We start from the raw sequence: 17652 nt of genomic DNA, 5'->3' as shown, positions 1-17652 counted from the left end.
CAACTTCTAGTTCTCCCTTCGATATATATTTGTATTGTGAAGTAAAGAAAAAAGATGGAAAATAAAAAGAATTTGAGTCAAACCTAATTTCTTGTGGTGAATGAGTCTCACTCTAGGGTTGAAAGCAAGGTTGTAGCAATAGCAACTACAATTAATAGTAGCAGTCTTGCAGAGAATGAATTTGACAATGAACAGAGAGTAATGAGCTAATTAAATAAACTTTGTTACATGTAACTTGTAAAACATCACACCTAATGGTGGTTATCCCTTTACAATTAAGAACTGAGCACTATATATATCACAGAAACTACACAAATAATCGTGATTTTAGGGGCTCACTTCAATTTGATGTAGTAGGGGCGATGAAGTTATTTCAGTGTTCATACTTGTAGGGGATGATGAAATTTCCATGGCTTGAAGTGAGGAAGATGAGGAGGTAGCTGGGACTGAAGTTACAAGAGTGGAGAGGACATTGACAGCAAAACTGTTATCCATGCTGGTGACACTCACAGACCCTTTTGCTGTGGTGTTTGGTGCTGGTGGTTTCTCAATTGCACTAATCCCTTCTAGCATATGCACCACCTTCCCCATCATTGGCCTCTGAGACTGCTGCTCCTGGATGCACCAGAAGCTAACCTGAATTGCTCGCATCACTTGCTCCATGTCCAACCTATGTTCAGTCAGCCTTTTATCAACAATATTCTCAACATTTCCCTTATCAAACTCTTCATATGCCCACAGAGAAAATTTCTTCCGACCTGTATCCTCTGAGACTTCGAAATTCCTTCGTCCACTAACGATCTCCAACAACACCAAACCATAACTGTAGACATCAGACTTGGAAGTCATTGGAAGGTTGGCTAGCCACTCTGGTGCCAAATATCCCCTAGTCCCTCTAACACTTGTTAAGGTTCGGTGCCTATGGTCTTTCGGATTTATAAGTTTTGTAAGGCCAAAATCTGAGACCTTAGCATTGTAATTCTCATCCAACAGAATATTTTCTGGCTTTATGTCACAGTGGACAATACAGTCTCGACACTCCTCATGGAGGTATGTGATCCCCCTTGCAGTCCCAAGTGCAATTTTGAACCGAGCCTTCCAATCCAACAATCTTTCTAATGGCTCTTTTGAAGTGAAGAGGAAATTATCAAGGGACCCATTTTTCATGAACTCTAAAACTAGCAGCCTGTGACGACCCTCGGAGCAAAAACCAATCAACCTCACCAAATTCAAATGGTGAGTACTACTTATAGTTGCAACCTCCATCTTGAACTGCTTCTCTCCTTGCTCAATCCCTTCAAGTTGTTTCACTGCAACCACCGTCCTATTGGCAAGAATCCCTTGGTGTACAGACCCAAAACCTCCGGCTCCAAGCTTCTCCCTGAACCCCTTAGTAATGTGCTGGAGCTCCTTATAATTAAACTGGACGGGTGCACCGGAAGCATATTCAAGAAGTGCATACTGAGTTGACAATCCCCCGAAATTCGGGCTTTTTCTACAACACGACCACCACAATCCACCCTCTAGAAGGGTCAAGCCCAAAAGAGTAACAGCAACCACAACCACAACTACCCATGGATTCAACTTCCATGTCCTTTCTCCTCTTTCAGCCTCAGTTGGAGGCGAGTTCGGAAGTACTGGACTGCAAACCTTGACAAAAGAAGTACTAGGAAGTGCCGGTGACATGTACCCACTATTAAAGTCTGAAGTTTTAATGTAACACTCTCCAGTTCCATCAGCTAGGGATGTGGATACCGTGCAGGGCCCTTGAAGGCAATTCGACGAACAAGCAGAAATCCCCACAGTGAAGAGTTGGGATGAGAGCTCAGGAGGGTAAGTCAGGAACTGGGCATGGTCCAGTTTCAACATAGTGGCTCTACGAGAGCAATCTTCAAGCTTCATCTTCCGCTGACACCCCTTTCTGGTATCATTCGGATCTGCAAATACGAAATTCTCAGATGGGCAACCACAAACAGGCGCCATATCATTATAATGGCAGACACCCATGTTACCGCAATACCCAAAAACCATACACTGATCAGCAACAGCAACCCATCTCTCAAACTCCACACCATAACCCCTAGCAGAGCTGTAAATCCTAAGATTCCCATCAGAATCCAATTTCAGAAACCTAAGAACGTCTGTTCCCTCTCCATAATCACTGCTATAAACCACAATAGCAGGGGTTGAAAACGTTGGATCGTTAAGCGTCACAATTCCAACAGCTTGGATGCTCAAGCTAGGAGAAGTCAAGTTCGCATAAGTAGAATTCAAAGCTGGGTTCCAATAAACAATGCTATTATTCCATTTAAGTGTAAGATTTCCCGTATCGAGAAGATTAAACGAGTACAACCCAGATCGGAGAAGCATCCCAGTAGTGAAATTCTGGGTCGGAAGAATTGTGTCCGTTGGATTATCGAAAGTGGACCAAACAGAAACAGAGTCGTTCTTCAAGGAGAGATTACCTGAATCATCGAGTGTCGCAGTTGTAATGCCGCGATTGGCGGTTCCGGATTCCCAAATGACGCTGCCATTGCCGTTGACAAGACGGAGATTGCCGTTTTGGAGGAACTGAAAGGACCCATCTATGTCGACGGTGCCGGAATAGCCGCCGGCTTTCCAGACTGAAATGCCGTAGTAGGAGATTGCAGCGACGAAGGAAGGTGGGTTGGGTGAGGTGATGGTGATGAAACTCAGAGAGAAAGTATTGTTTGGAGATGTCCATGTGGTGTTGGAATCGGAGGGTCTAAGGGTTGTTCCAGGTGAGATGTTTGCAAGGACAAGGGTGAATAGAAGAGAAAACAGAGAAGAGATCAGAATTAGAACTGAAGTACAGGCTTTCACCATCTCTCCCTCCCTTTCTCTCGTAACTCACATACATACAGAGGACCTCTAACAGCAGCACCAGAAATACTATCTTCTGAGTTTGTTTTTTTTTCCCACAGAGAGAATCAAAAAATGGGAGAGAGATGACTGAGGGTTGTCAAAGGGAAGTCTACATTCCGTCCTGCAGGCTTTCACGTTATTTTGAACTCTTGACTGTTCGTTGGTTATCAATTATCAATTATTATTTTATTTGGTCAAAATTATCAAATATTATTTTGAACTCTTGATTTTTCAAACAATTTTTTTTTTGGATGGGGATTGATCGAGCTCCTCTACCCTGGAAGATGTTCGATGCACCTTAAGAGCTTGACATGTGGTTAAGATGTTGTTCGGAGGGTGAGGATGGGTGCACATCATCGAGTTAGATGCACATGCTGTGGAAAGAAAATTTTCAACTCAGTGGTGCACATCAGTCCTCATCCTCCGAACAACACCTTGGCCACATGTCGAGCTCTAGGGTTGGGGGTGCGGGTCATTCCCATCCAGTACCACTTCTTCTTCTCTTATAGATTGTATTGAATTAATGGCAACTCTAACCTTATTTCTAAGGAAACAGGATGGACATTGTTGGCCCGAATGCTCCCGAAATTATGGAGGGAACGCTTTCATGCGTTGTTTGATGTGAAGTGTTTTATTAAATGCAACAGTCCGTTTGTAATTAAAAAACAGTTGAGACGTGTTCGTAGTTTAGCCCATGGTCTCTCTAGAAAAGAAGGGGCTAAGGAGACTAAAAGATGAGGTTGACAGCCTCAGTGAACGTTATTGCATATGCTATTTCTTCTTTGCTTTCTTAATTCCTAATTAATTTTCATAAAAAAATATTATGCATTGGAAGACTGGAAGTGTGATGAAAATGAATTTTGTTTTTCTCCTAAATGTTGGGTATACAAATTGGTTTTTTAAACTTAAGTCAAAATTTGCAAATTGGTCTCCAAGCCTATTACATCAATGGGCAGAGGCATTTATCTCATGGTGCCCTATGAGAGGCGTAGGAAACACCACCAAGTAGAGGATTAAGCTCCTCTCCAAGAAACCCAGGGCCCAGGGACTGCCCAGAGGGCATCCAGCCGTTGAGCTGTGTCGCACACATCCGGATGGTTGATTGGGAATGCGCCGGGATATGAACCCAGCCCTTAGATGCCGCCCCCTGGGTAGTCCCTAGGCACTGGGCTCCCTGAGAGGAGTCGGATCCCCAAGTAGAGATTTTTTTCCCTTAAAAAAATACGTTATACTAAAATAAAAATGTACGATTTTTTATTCACCGACCATGGTTACAACAATAATTTCCCTTGTAAAAATTACCTTTTAGGAAATATAAAATCTAAAAAATGGCAGAAATGGAGACAGTATCGTAAAACTGCTGTTGGGGACCATTGTCATAGGAACAAATAAGGCTTACAACCTTACACATATCGGTTTTTGGAATTTGTTATTCTTAATAAGTTTGGGGAGAAAATTGATGGCGAGGGTTTCTACATGTCAATTGTACAAACTCTTTATCGCATTTTTTATTGTTAGATGTATATTCTGTGGATATTAACTGTATTCTGTGAATATTTTCATTCCTTACATAGCCTTTTGGGTCCCTGTATATCTCTTTCCATATATCTCTCTTTTCTTGTATGGGTATCACATTCTTGTATTTATACCCTTACCACTGAGTACGTAGCGTAAGATTTTATCAATTTACATGGTATTAGAGCTGCTGCATCTCTGCATTGGTTGTTTGTGAGCATCGCCCTTGCATCTGTGAAAATCAGTATGCTGCCGTGTTGCTTGCCCATATGCTCACATAGACCACCCATTAGTGAAATCCCAATTCTCCTCTTGGGGCCTTCAAGTTCTACTCTTTCAAGTAGAATTTGAATCCCTTCCCTTGCAGGTAACCACTGCAACCCATCTCACACAGTCCATGGAGTGTGAAAGGTGAAAATACAATCCAAAATAAACACCAAACGGCTACTTAAACGAGTCCACACGCCATGGACAGTGTGAGGTGTGAGATGGTTTTGTCCCATTCGATATATTTTTATATTTCGGTTTCCTTTTATAATGTTATTATTTATTATTAAAAAAAAAAAACAGAAAAGAAACCAAAGGAAAAGAAATTCCCTAAGACTTAATTAGTAACTTTACAACGGACCACTGGGAAACAAAAGAAAACTTATTAAAGGATTAAAAGCTTACAGTTGAACTTGCTTGTCTACATCATCATATAAACCAACCAAAAGCCCAATCTAACGTACCCATTCTATCTAATTAGACAATACTTGGATTACACTCAAAACCTATAACCCAACAAACTCAACGTCCTCCAGAGAGTACAGATTCTGCAATAGATGATGACCGAGTCATCGCATAAGAACAGCAAACAGAGACATCACTTGAACCTCCTGAAGGCACAAAAGATTGTAACTCTGGTAGAGGAACCTCTCCCTCCAAATAGCGTACGACTTGTCGCATGCGTGGCCTTGCAGTTGGAATATTGTGGGAGCAAATTAATCCAAGTTTTAACACTAATTCCATTTCCTCCACTTCATAATTCAGTCCTAATTTTGGGTCCACAGTATCAAGAATCTTGCCCTCACTCCAACATGAGATCACCCAATCCACCAACACCATACACTCTTCAGATGCTTCTTCAGACTCTATGGGCCTCCTGCCACAAGCAACTTCCAGCAAAAAAGCCCCAAATGCAAACACATCCACACTAGGCTTTGCTTTCCCAGTTTCACAAAGTTCTGGTGCAAGATAACCAAGTGTCCCTACTACATGAGTGGTTTGAGGGTCAGTTCCATGATCATATAATCTTGCAAGCCCAAAATCTCCTAATCTTCCATTTAGCTCCTTGTCTAATAACACATTACTGGACTTCACGTCTCTGTGCACCACAACTTGTTCCCATTCTTCATGCAAATATAACAACGCGGCTGCCACGCTTTTGATGATTTGAAATCTTTGATACCAATTCAGCATCGTCTTTGTTGTTGTTGTTGTTCGATCGAAAAGGAATTTGTCAAGACTCCCATTAGGCATGAAATCATAGACTAGAAGGAGCTCTCCTTTGCGACGGCAATAGCCCAAGAGTCATACTATGTTCCGATGTCTCAATTTACCGATACTGATGATTTCAGAAATGAATTCTCTCTCCCCTTGTCTTGAATTGTGGGAGACTCGCTTCACTGCAACCTCTGTCTTGGTTTTGGGCAATACACCTCTGTAAACCCTACCAAATCCACCAGTTCCAAGAAGCTCTTTGTCCTCGAACCCTTTTGTGGCAATGTATAGATCTTTATATTTGAACCTGTGATGTCCATATTCGAGTTCCCAATCTTCAAGCACTTCGGCAAACTTTTTCTTTCTTTTCACTATAAATTGGATAATCAAGATGGAGATAAACACTAAAGTAGCACCTATCACAGAAAATACAACACTAAAAAGCCTAGTTCTGGCCTTATGTGATTTATGATTAGGAAGCTTAGGAAGTTGGGAGAGAGTGAGTTCTCTTGCTTTCCCATTCAATTTAAAACTCCATCCCAAAATATAATTAGATGTTGGCAAGGTGTATGTAGCTGTGGAGAAGCCCACAAACAGGGGATGATCTTTCATGAGGATCAGAGAAAAATCAATTTCCAAGGACAAGAGTGGGATTGTTGGTTTAGGGACATTAAGAGGAGCTAAAGTCACATTAAGTAGCTTCTCTGTACCATTATAATCAACCCAGAGTTGCAAGGGCTGTCCTGTGAGGCTTAGGTTCACATACCGATTCTCTGCATCACTAAAATAAGAAGCTGGTTCAGATACAACAGATTTCAAGTCACTGATATCGATACCAACATGGTTTCCATTGATGTCGTTGAACTCTGCATTTTGGAGGCAATCCACCTCGATTGCGATGACATGGTTGGATTGTTTGCCGATGTTGGTAGTATTGAAGAGGCCGAGATAATTGCCAGGTAAAGCATCTGGGAATTCTTTTGAGGATGAAATCACAAAAGCTATTGCAGGGCCAAAAAATCTGATCCCGCAAAAGGCAAATACAATAGTAGTGGAAAAGGATAAAGGAGAGTTATTACCGGTGGATGATGAATTCCCCAAAAAGTGAAGTGGATCGGGGTAGAACGCATGACCCACTTGTTGATTAGTTTCATTTGACAATATCAAGAGTCCATTGTCTGTAATCTGAGTTAAGCCGTCCAAGCTCAAGTTAACTCCTCGAAATCCATTGTAGGTGAAACCAACATATTCTTGCTCTGATGATGCAAAAACAGATGATGATCTCCAAAGGAGAAGAAGAAACCAGACTACGAACTCGAGGAACATTGTCAATATAATTCACTTTTGTCTTCCTCCAAAGATTTTTGTGAAAGAGGAGTGGCCATTTTTTCTATTATTAACATCTTGTTTAATTGGTGTTTCAGAAACTCAGAACGAAGTTGAAAAAACACAAATGGTCAATGAAAGCAAGCTTGACAGTGATTTGTGAACTATGAATTAGTTGAAAGTTGAATCCGTGGCCATTTCATATTAAAACATCTATATAAATCATTTGACTTCCAACTATCTAAATATTAAAAGTCATCTGAGATGAACATACCAATGGGTGAACGTAAATGTGAGAGCCAACCACCTGCCCTATTTTTGCCATTTACAGGGGGAGAGGGGTTTTTATGAAAACATAATTAAAATGTGATTGGTTCTGAGATGTACTTTCACCTGTTGATACGTGCAGATGATCCATTCTCTATTTTAAACGCTGTTAAAAGTAAAAATCTACTACTACATTTCTTTTTTCTTCTGAAAATCCATCAAATGATTCTAGACTCTCACCCCCTCTCATCTTTTGTTATCTTTCTTTTCCTTTTTATAGATGAGAGCGATAAAATTTTGTTTAAATGTGAAGTGGGGAGAGGGGTATTGATTGGGGGTAGAAACAAAGAATCAGTTTCTGTTAGCGTTAAAAGAATTCACTGTAATGGCTATAGTACTAGTACATATGCATGGACATACATGAGAAGTATTTAATACATAACAGATATTTGATTGAATAACACTATGAAATTTGACCTATTGCTAATCTACACCATGTCATGTCTATCTATCAAAAGATTCATGTGGTAGAATATGTCTTGTGATGTTTGGAAAAGTAACATACCCTTGTGACTTTTGAATTGTTGCCAGATTTGAATTAGATCCATCCTATTCCCCTTGGTGGCTGCTCTGTATGACTTTGGCCAGTTTAGTTTCTTGAGGTCCGTTGTTGTGAGGGGAGTGGTCCTCCTTGTTCTCCGACGGTTTGTCCATGTGATGGAGTAGGGTCCGCTTGCTGGTTTTGTAATTATATTTTTTCTACTAAAGTTGATTTAGCTATATAGAAAAAGGGAGACGAAGACAGCATCGAGATTGTTGGGTCAAGGTCTGCGTACGTCTCGTGGTATGCAGAGCGTCGAGTAGTTACGACGTTGGCGTTGTCAAATGGACCCTCCTACGGTCATCTTTAGACCTGGCCGGCCAAGCGAGAACCAAGCAAGTCCATAAGCGAAGAAGAAAGTCCTTCCGCCCAATGGAGAGTAAGGCCGCGCCAGAACCAAGCAAGGGCCCGACTATATACAACGGCTAGCGCGCCAGAGCAAGGCGAGTCATTGACATAAGAGATGTCCTTTCTAGTCTATTTCTTTCTATTTATATATATGGAAAGTGAATAAATCATCATATAATAATCGAGAAATTGCAATAGAAAAGAAAAAGGGGAGGTTTGTGATGATTTTGAAATCTTTTCCGAGGAGTTTATCCTCATCCGTTTGATTCATTTCCAACTCGAAGAAGGCCTCGGAGAAAACAAAAAGTCAACTAAGCCCTCACTTATTTCGTTTCGGGGATGAAGAAGAGAATCACCCGATCGCAGTGACCAGGCCCGGGCGACTGTTTACCAAAAACATAGGTCTCCGCAAAGTCGTAAGACCATGTATGGGGGCTGATGCTTGCCCAGTGCTAGAAGGTCAAAGAAGTTGGTGACCTGAAAAAGATCTCTATCTGGGAATGTGACCTACGCCAACACTCCCACAAGTCTATCTCTCTCCTCCCCATGTGAAAAGACACCTTTTCCCCCTTGTTTTAAGGAGGAGAGATACTTTTTCCTTATTATTTTATTTCAAATAAGACATTGAAAGGTGGATCTATGTAGACGGTGAATTTGTATCAAGGGAACTATTTTCTCTCGGTGGCTGGAGTGACCGGTAAGGTGCTTAGGGTAGACGGTGCAACATCAGGTTGTTCAAGGACTGTCGTGGCGAGGGCATGCGTTGAAGTGGACCTGCGATCCACGTTGCCAGAGCGAATTTGGATCGGTTGCGGTGCTTCGGGTTTTTATCAGAGGGTGGTCTTTGAGAAGTTGCCTTCATATTGTATGGGATACAGCAAATTAGGGCACGTGGTTGAGTGTTGTCGCAAAGTCCAGGTGGAAGAGCAGGCTGGAAAGAAGCAGATTAGGGCACGTGGTTGAAGTAAATGCTTTTGTATTTGTATTTCATTTACTTAAGATATTTGTTCATAAATAAGAAAATACCCCCTCATTTGAATCCAATAAAAATAGTTAAAAAATCAAATTCCAAAAGGAAAAAAAGTCAACCCCCCAGTTCAAGAACAAAAACTGGATTTTCGGTGGTAGGTGCAATTTTCAACTTCCTAATGCTGGGGTTTTTCTCAAATCTAAAAATTCCATAATTCTTATTATGGTAAAACATTGCTAAAAACCAAAAGTGCGGTAAAATATTCATTTGTTTTGATGTCCAAAAATTATTTCCATTCGGAGCGATTTTGTGACATTAATACTGCGAATTAAGTTTGACGGTACATAACTCTTTCAATATAAATCGATTTTAGCAATCTTGAACTTGTTGGAAAGCTTTCAAAACAAAGCTTTCCAACAAATCCAAGATTGCTAAAATATGATTTATATTGAAAGAGTTATGTACCGATCAAACTTAATTGTGTGCACGAATGCTATCAAAATCGATTCATGATAGAAAGTTTGAAAATTGCACCTCCGTGAAAATTCAGTTTTGTTCTTGAACTGGGGGGTTGACTTTTTTTCTTTTGGAATTTGATTTTTAACTATTTTTATTGGATTCAAATAGGGGGTATTTGCTTATTTATGAATAATATCTTAAGTAAATGCAAGTAAATGATATTAGGCATAAATAAGTGTATTTGTCCTGTGTCTGTCCTGGTTTCTAGCATAAGTAAGTGTCTGTCCTGCTTTCCTACTAACTGAAACTCCTATTTGGACTTAGTTTTTGCAAAATCTGATAGTGCCATTGTGTTTAAATGGCCTAAAATAGGCTGAATACCAAGTTTCAGACCCAAACTAGGTCTAAAACCCACCGAGATGAGGCTTCGAGTCGAGAAAAAAAAAAATGCAACAACTCGGCGAGATCTCGCCGAGATCTCGACTCGACTCGGTTTTTCAAGGGTCCGAGTTGGTACCGAGACCCGAGTTTTCGAACCTTGGTCCCTAGGCACTGGGCTCCCTGAGAGGAGTCGGATCCCCAAGTAGAGATTTTTTTCCCTTAAAAAAATACGTTATACTAAAATAAAAATGTACGATTTTTTATTCACCGACCATGGTTACAACAATAATTTCCCTTGTAAAAATTACCTTTTAGGAAATTTAAAATCTAAAAAATGGCAGAAATGGAGACAGTGTCGTAAAACTGATGTTGGGGACCATTGTGATAGGAACAAATAAGGCTTACAACCTTACACATATCGGTTTTTGGAATTTGTTATTCTTAATAAGTTTGGGGAGAAAATTGATGGCGAGGGTTTCTACATGTCAATTATACAAACTCTTTATCGCATTTCTTATTGTTAGTTGTATATTCTGTGCATATTAGCTGCATTCTGTGAATATTTTCATTCTTTACATAGCCTTTTGTGTCCCTGTATATCTCTTTCCATGTATCTCTCTTTTCTTGTATGGGTATCACATTCTTGTATTTATACCCTTACCACTGAGTACGTAGCGTAAGATTTTACACTACAAGAAAAATGATTTTCCGCGACGGTAATAAACTGTCGCAAAACATAATTTTTCGTCGCCCAAAATAACGCCGACGGTAAAATCTAACCGTCGCCAGTCCGTCGGCTAAAGCGTCGCGAGAAAATCGCGACGGTAAAGCTAGTGCCGTCTAGCAAAATCATCTTTTGTGCGTTTATTACTTGGTCGCTAAAAATGTATTTATGGCGACGGTTAATTGTTACGTTGCTAAAAATACCATTTCTGGCGACGTTTATGGGTTTCGTCAGTATTTAAATATATTTTTTGTGACGGTTTTCATTTAACCGTCGGGGAAAATACATATTTAACGACGGTAATATATTTACCGTCGCCAAAAAGCCTTTTTTAAAAAAAAAAAAATTGCATTAATATGCATTACATTCCATTATAATATTCACCTGTAGTTTACATCCATATATAATATTCACTCCATAAAAACAAAAACTATTAAACATTGCATTAATAATGCATTACATTCTATTAGCACACAAAATTAACTAAAACGGATGCCTTTAAAATTCACTTTCAATCCACTCTCCACCAAAGTTGTTAACCAAAACATCAAAAAAAAAATTACACAGAGAAAAAGTTCTAGCACTCCTTGCAATAAAAATACTTCATCACCATTGCTCTCGACATTGTAGATCAGGAACATCATAATCTAGTACGTCCTCCTTCCAATTTTCATCTTTTCAAATTTCTAGCTTCTAATTTCATTGCACCTGAAGGAAACATAAATGACCAAATTACATATAAGTTAAAATCCTTTGAAGGACAAAAAAAGAATCATCATCTTAACACTAAGAAGGAAAAGAAGGAATAACAAATAAAAACTATAATAATATGCAACTTCAACCATCAAAGGAGAAAAGGGTTTTGATACATTTATCTTCACACCCAAGCAAGTGCTTCAAATAGAGGCTATCCTCAAGAGACATTTAAGGAGAAGGGGGGGGGGAGGGAAAGGAAATCATCGAATATTAGAAGGGGAACAAACATCTAAACCTCAGTTTAATCTAAGGGTTAGATGCCCCTAGGAGAGGTCTCCTATTTGCAGCAAAAATTCACCCAAAATAGGGGTACCGCCAGGTGTATGAACAACAATCAAACTGAAACAAATTTAACCCATTTTCTTCCCAATTATCACAATTATAAACCTTTAATAATGATAGAAAACAAGAGCAGAAACTAGATTAATAAGAGCTGTACTTATAACTGTAGGTAAGAAGAAGAAGAGGGGATATGATAAAACTGATCTATATAGTATGTTTATTTTCTAGGATATCACAACATGAGAGATTTCTTGAAGAAAAAGTTGGAAACTTATGCAGCTTATCAATCAGATAATTTTCCATTTCCATGTTCAAATTTTGTGAAGTACAATTTCCATATATTTTTTGTTGCATAAAAATTTACTTCTGAATAAAACCAGTTAGTCTTGACTTCTTCCACTTGATGCTGTCTTTGAATTTGGTTGTCCCTTGTTCTAGGCCAAGGCCTCCTTAGAAGGTAAACCTGTTTGCTGATGAAATTCTCCATCATCAATAGATGAAACTGACTGCATTCCACCATCCATGCCATTGTGATTATTTGAACCAATATTGGAACTTTTGAAGATCCCTCAAGAGCTTGAGTTTCAGTTTTGTCTTGCTCTGGAGGGGCACAAACCAACAAACTAAAGTAAATAGATGCCTTGATGGACTGACAAACATTTATAGATAGATAGACAGTTAGTTAGATATAGATGCTTCAAGTATCTTTAGTAAGGTGCATGCAAATAACATGCTTGATTGATTTGAACCACACTTCAAACTTCTAATAAGAACATTACTTACCTCTTCCATTGATTGTTTGTCTAGGATCACCCTGCTCCGGATGAGTCCCCAGAAGAAATCTGTTTTGCATCTTCTGCCCCATTTACATTAATATATATATGCCTTTGGTTGTCAGAAATTCCACCACACTAATGCACTGATGTGCGTACATTCGAAAAAGAGGAAATGGTGGGCTATAAAGTATAAACTGGAAAGAGCCATTACCCAATGCTCCTGTAGAAATTCCACCATATATACTAAAGCACTTTAATTATAACTTTGAAAACTCTCTTGAACTTTAGGGAATAAGACAATGGGATTTTGAAAGAAGTTTGATATCCTAAATACACCTATAGAAGAAAATCAGGTGCATCAACTGCTGCACCTAATCAAAAGAAGAAAATCAAACTGAAGATCAAAAGGACACATAATTGCAACCTGAGATCAAAATCAAAATACGAGCTACATGTAGCCAAAAATTCCTCATTACAGTTAAAATATTCAGTACTTCGAGATCAAGTGTAACCAAACAAACTAAGATTTGCAGAATAGGTAAGGCCAAGGAAACACTATACCCACAGCACCACACGCAAAGAAGAGAGAGAGAGAGATCATGCATTTCCAGCACAATTCCACCTCCACATTCTATTAAAGATGCTTGTGTAGACATTTTCTCTTGTAAAAAGAGAAACAATCAATTCTATTTTTTCCCTAAGATTTTGAAGAAAAAAACTTTAAGAAAAGATGAGTTGGCCATGCGTATTCTACTGTTGGATTAGACTCTGAGATGTCAAACCCACATGCTATATAAGCTTCTTCCTAAAAACATAGTGATTAATTCAAAAACTACCCTTCATGCCAAACCAATAGAAGAAACTAGGTCTGCACTACGGATTGGAATGAACTCCCAAGAAGTTGGGAGGTACTGACATATAAGTAGCAGTCATTCTCTACGCAACTGTGCCCCATGTCATCTAATTATAAAATTGAGTCGGGCTGGGGTTTTCCATTCAGATGAATCAAGTCTTAATACCATACAATGCTTCCAACTCAGCAGTACTACTAGGAAAATAGGGCTGTAGATCCTGCACTAGTGTTCCAACAGTTCAAACTCAGTATAAGATATTAGGTATCCAGAAAACTTTATTCATAAAGTTGAATACCAAATCTGAGACAACAATAAGAAGTATTCTGGAAATTAGCACAGCAAACTAGTAGGAAAACTTGATAGAATAGGGGGGCCACAGTTGTTTAGATGCTAGAATAAACTAGTCTTTTGTTGGGATAAATTAAGTTAAAAAATTGAAGAGATATAACAGGTCGGGAATTCACCTGGAATCCCCTTTGGCATCTACCAAGTTGAACCTAAGAATCTACTCAGAGCAAGTACTGATTTGACAATGTGTAGTAGAAAACTGAAATATAATTCATAAACTTATTGGGGGGTGGGGGGTTTATGCCTTTAAATCTATTTATAGAATTGAGTGGGCAGTTTGACTCCAATATGGACTAACAAAAATCAAACCCAAAACTTAAAGTCCATAATCGAAAACAAAAACTAAGCTATCGACTGGTGATGGAGACTCCTATTCCATCTAAAACAGTAAAATAACTCTCGAAATTCAAGTGGAATAATACTTGACCTAATTCCATACAGATCTTGAATAAACAAATCATAAGTGACTCCTAATTACTACGCCAAGACCAGGCTCGTATTAGATTCTTAAAGACAAAGAAACTCCATAGTAGGACCGAGATCGACTCATCCTTCTCTTCTTCTTCGATCGCATCTAGAATAAATAAGTCTAGTGTAGTAAGAAAGAGTGTAATGGCAAATCTGATCTCCAAACAACAGGAAAGAATATGGAATTGACTAAACAAGAGAGCACTTCGAATAAATCTCAGATATGAAATTTTTGAGTAAACATATGAATAAATAAGAAGATATGATTTATAGAAGTTAACTGGATAAGAATGAAAACAGAGGTGCTGCAGGGTAGGAAATAGGCAGAAGACTAACCTGACATGTTGGAAAATAAATAGAAAGTAGAAGATTGTAGAAGGGGAGAGAAGAACAGGAATCCACAAGGAACCTGAGAATCTACCCAAGCCATACTACAAACCCTCATAGCACTCACAGAAATGAGAGGGGGTGGGGGTATTGGGATTCTATCTGAGAGAGGAACAGGAATCCATTTGCAAGTTCAGATGCCTGGAATCCACAAGGAATCTGAGAATCATAGTTAGCAAGGCGGGAAAGCGACCATGGCATTTTAGAGGGGCAAAATTTAAGGCGACACTGCCATGACGGCAAGGCATCCGCCATGGAGTCCAAGGCAACCAAGGAGCCTCGACACCATAGCGACGCCTTAATAACTATGCTGAGAATCTGCCCAAGCCACACTGCAAACCCTCGCAGCACTCACAGAAAAGAAGTGGGGGGGGACTGGGATTCTATTCCATAAAATGTGGGGTTGACTTAGTAGCCTTGCAATTTATTTGTAGACTAAGAAAAGGACCTTGGCCTCAATCAAATACTGGTTAGGATTTCCTAAAACTAGTTTAAAAAATGAGAAAGCGAACTGCCACCAGCTATAGCAAGTAGCCTATCAGGACACTAATTAGGACTTAACATAGAAAAACAGGTCTAATCAACTTAGATCGATAGAGCAGGTCAAGTCCAAGATCTACAACCAAGTCTAGTTTGCGAACGAAGCAGGAGACATTTAGTAACCAAAACAAGGTCATTGCACAACAGTTCTATTTTTCTCGTGAGCACTTTTATAATCAGTGCATCAACCGCTGCACTTGCATAATAACACAGAGAATAAAATGCATAGAAGCCAAACAAGTCCACATGAGTTCGAAATTGTTTCAAAACAGCACATGACATGCAAATATGGAGGCAAACAAAGACAAATAAATTGTCTACCTGTAGCCAGGTACTCTGGAGCTGCATATCCATAGGTCCCCATGACTCTAGTAGACACATGGCTCTTATCACCAGTTGGACCATCCTTAGCCAAACCAAAATCAGAAAGCTTTGCATTGTAGCTCTGTGATTTTAATTTTCCAAAAACAGGTTTAGTGTTAGCAGATATAGGTCTAGTAAAATCATTAAAAACATTTGAATCAATTAAATGCATCAATATTGAAAAGTATAAGCAAAATGTGATTTCACAGGTTTCATGCCGAATCTAGAAGAATGTTAGAAGCCTTAAAATCACGATATATATCTTTTGTCTCAGCACTGTGAAGAAATGCAAGCCCCTTTGCAGCATCGAGAGCAACCTTCATACGGAGGTTCCAAGAAAGTGGTTGGAAGTAAGAACCCTCTGTTCCATTCATTTTTTAGAAAATGTTCCAAGTATCAACATCTGAGGAGTTCAAATAGCAAAACATCAAAGCACCAAAAACTTACGAACCCGAGTGAGTCTGTTCTAGTATTGCTTCTATATAGATCGGCTCCCCAGTAGAGAAAGACATGACAGTACCCACAAAAAAGAGAGAAATGGTTATTGTCCCCCCACATCTTGAACACAGCTTCCCATTGTTCTTTAGACATACATTTCAGATCAATGTTTGCATACGTTCTGAATCCGTCTCATACTTATTAAAATGTTCAGATTTCAGTAGAGATTTGTAATCCCCCCATCGAGCACAAAGTTTCTCTAGGATCCAACTCCGGCTAGATTCCGGTATGTCAAATTTCTCCTAAAAGAAAAAAAAAGAAGATATTAGTTATCATATTATTATTATGTAAGCCATACAAATTATGGATCTGATATTAATAATACCATGACTTTGGCGCATGCATCATCTTTGTACACTTATGCACTTTTCGCCAATCAGGGTACGTTAATGGTAACAAGTCAGTGTTTTTTGCTAACAACCCAATCCAAGTAGCTATTTTGGCTGTCCTTGTAGAGTTTGCTTGGCCATACTTGTTTACACCAATACAAATTTTTTCCCCACTAGGCATGTTTACAATGTCTTTTGCCATTGTTTTGCCCCTCTTGCCTCTTCCCCTACGAACTGTAAATGGCCCAACATAAGAAGAAATTAATCATCTGTAACAATAATACTTGACATCAAATTTAAAGAGTAACATTACAATTGACTAACCCGGAGTAGTAGCGCCACTATCCTCCTGGGTCCAATCCTCCGACCCAGGAGGCTGGGTCGAATCATCCTGACTCATGATTCTTCCCTGTTTCACTCCTGCAAAATCAATAAACTCAAATCATATATCAGATAAATTTTCTATATGACAATATCAATAGTGTAAACTGATGAAAGTAACTAATCCATAATTACATGACTTTTGGTGTGAAGTATACATTAATGTAAGCAACGGATATGACCCACTATCAAGTAAAAAAATCTGAAGTCTTTCTATGTCACTACAAGACTAAAAATCGATATAGAATTGGGAGATGATGATCCAATTGCTCAATCTATCTATCCCTTATATAGAGAAATAAGACCTTTAAATATCTCTCTAATTTGATGTCTCTCTGCTGTAAAATTGTGTGGTTACATTTGCTGGAGCCTGAAACATAAAATGTTGTGGCTGAGTGTTATGGTGATGTATCTACGCATTCTCAAACCAGTTTGTTCTCAACTGAGCATGGTTTATAATTCAACCTGTATTCATTTTATTTGGATGATTTGATTCCTTGCATTCCATAAAAATAAACAAGTAATAGAAAAAATAGAAAGAAAGACTTATCCAAGTTGGAGAAAGAGGAACTTATGGTTGTGTTTATCAAATCAAAAAGAGAAGAAGCTTAATCTATGTCACTAAAAGACTAAAAATTGATATAGAATTTCTTGGATATTGGACTTTGAATGTTAGTGAAGGAATAAAGAACGCATTGCATTTAAGTCAGT

General features: G+C 38.9%; 2 protein-coding genes and 1 pseudogene across 2 annotated transcripts; all 3 read right to left on the bottom strand.

Moving 5' to 3' along the window:
• Window positions 1-321: 321 nt before the first annotated feature.
• On the bottom strand, window positions 322-2896 carry LOC122662414 (G-type lectin S-receptor-like serine/threonine-protein kinase At1g34300). The gene has a single exon (XM_043858037.1). It carries the CDS (start codon window positions 2845-2847, stop codon window positions 328-330), a length of 2520 nt encoding a protein of 839 aa, XP_043713972.1. The 5' UTR covers window positions 2848-2896; the 3' UTR covers window positions 322-327.
• A 2257-nt stretch (window positions 2897-5153) lies between these two features.
• Window positions 5154-7209, bottom strand: LOC122663382 (annotated as a pseudogene).
• A 5071-nt stretch (window positions 7210-12280) lies between these two features.
• Window positions 12281-17416, bottom strand: LOC122663381. The gene is made up of 8 exons (XM_043859057.1): window positions 17407-17416; window positions 16885-16980; window positions 16598-16794; window positions 16350-16473; window positions 15952-16094; window positions 15692-15815; window positions 15494-15561; window positions 12281-12646 (listed from the first exon to the last, which is right to left on the bottom strand). The coding sequence occupies exons 1-8, from the start codon at window positions 17414-17416 to the stop codon at window positions 12281-12283; spliced, it is 1128 nt and encodes a 375-aa protein (XP_043714992.1).
• Window positions 17417-17652: the final 236 nt, after the last annotated feature.

This window comes from Telopea speciosissima, chromosome 5 (assembly GCF_018873765.1).
Source record: "Telopea speciosissima isolate NSW1024214 ecotype Mountain lineage chromosome 5, Tspe_v1, whole genome shotgun sequence".
NCBI lineage: Eukaryota > Viridiplantae > Streptophyta > Magnoliopsida > Proteales > Proteaceae > Telopea > Telopea speciosissima.
Note: the sequence above shows the minus strand (reverse complement) of the source record. Positions and strands in the feature narration are given on the sequence as shown.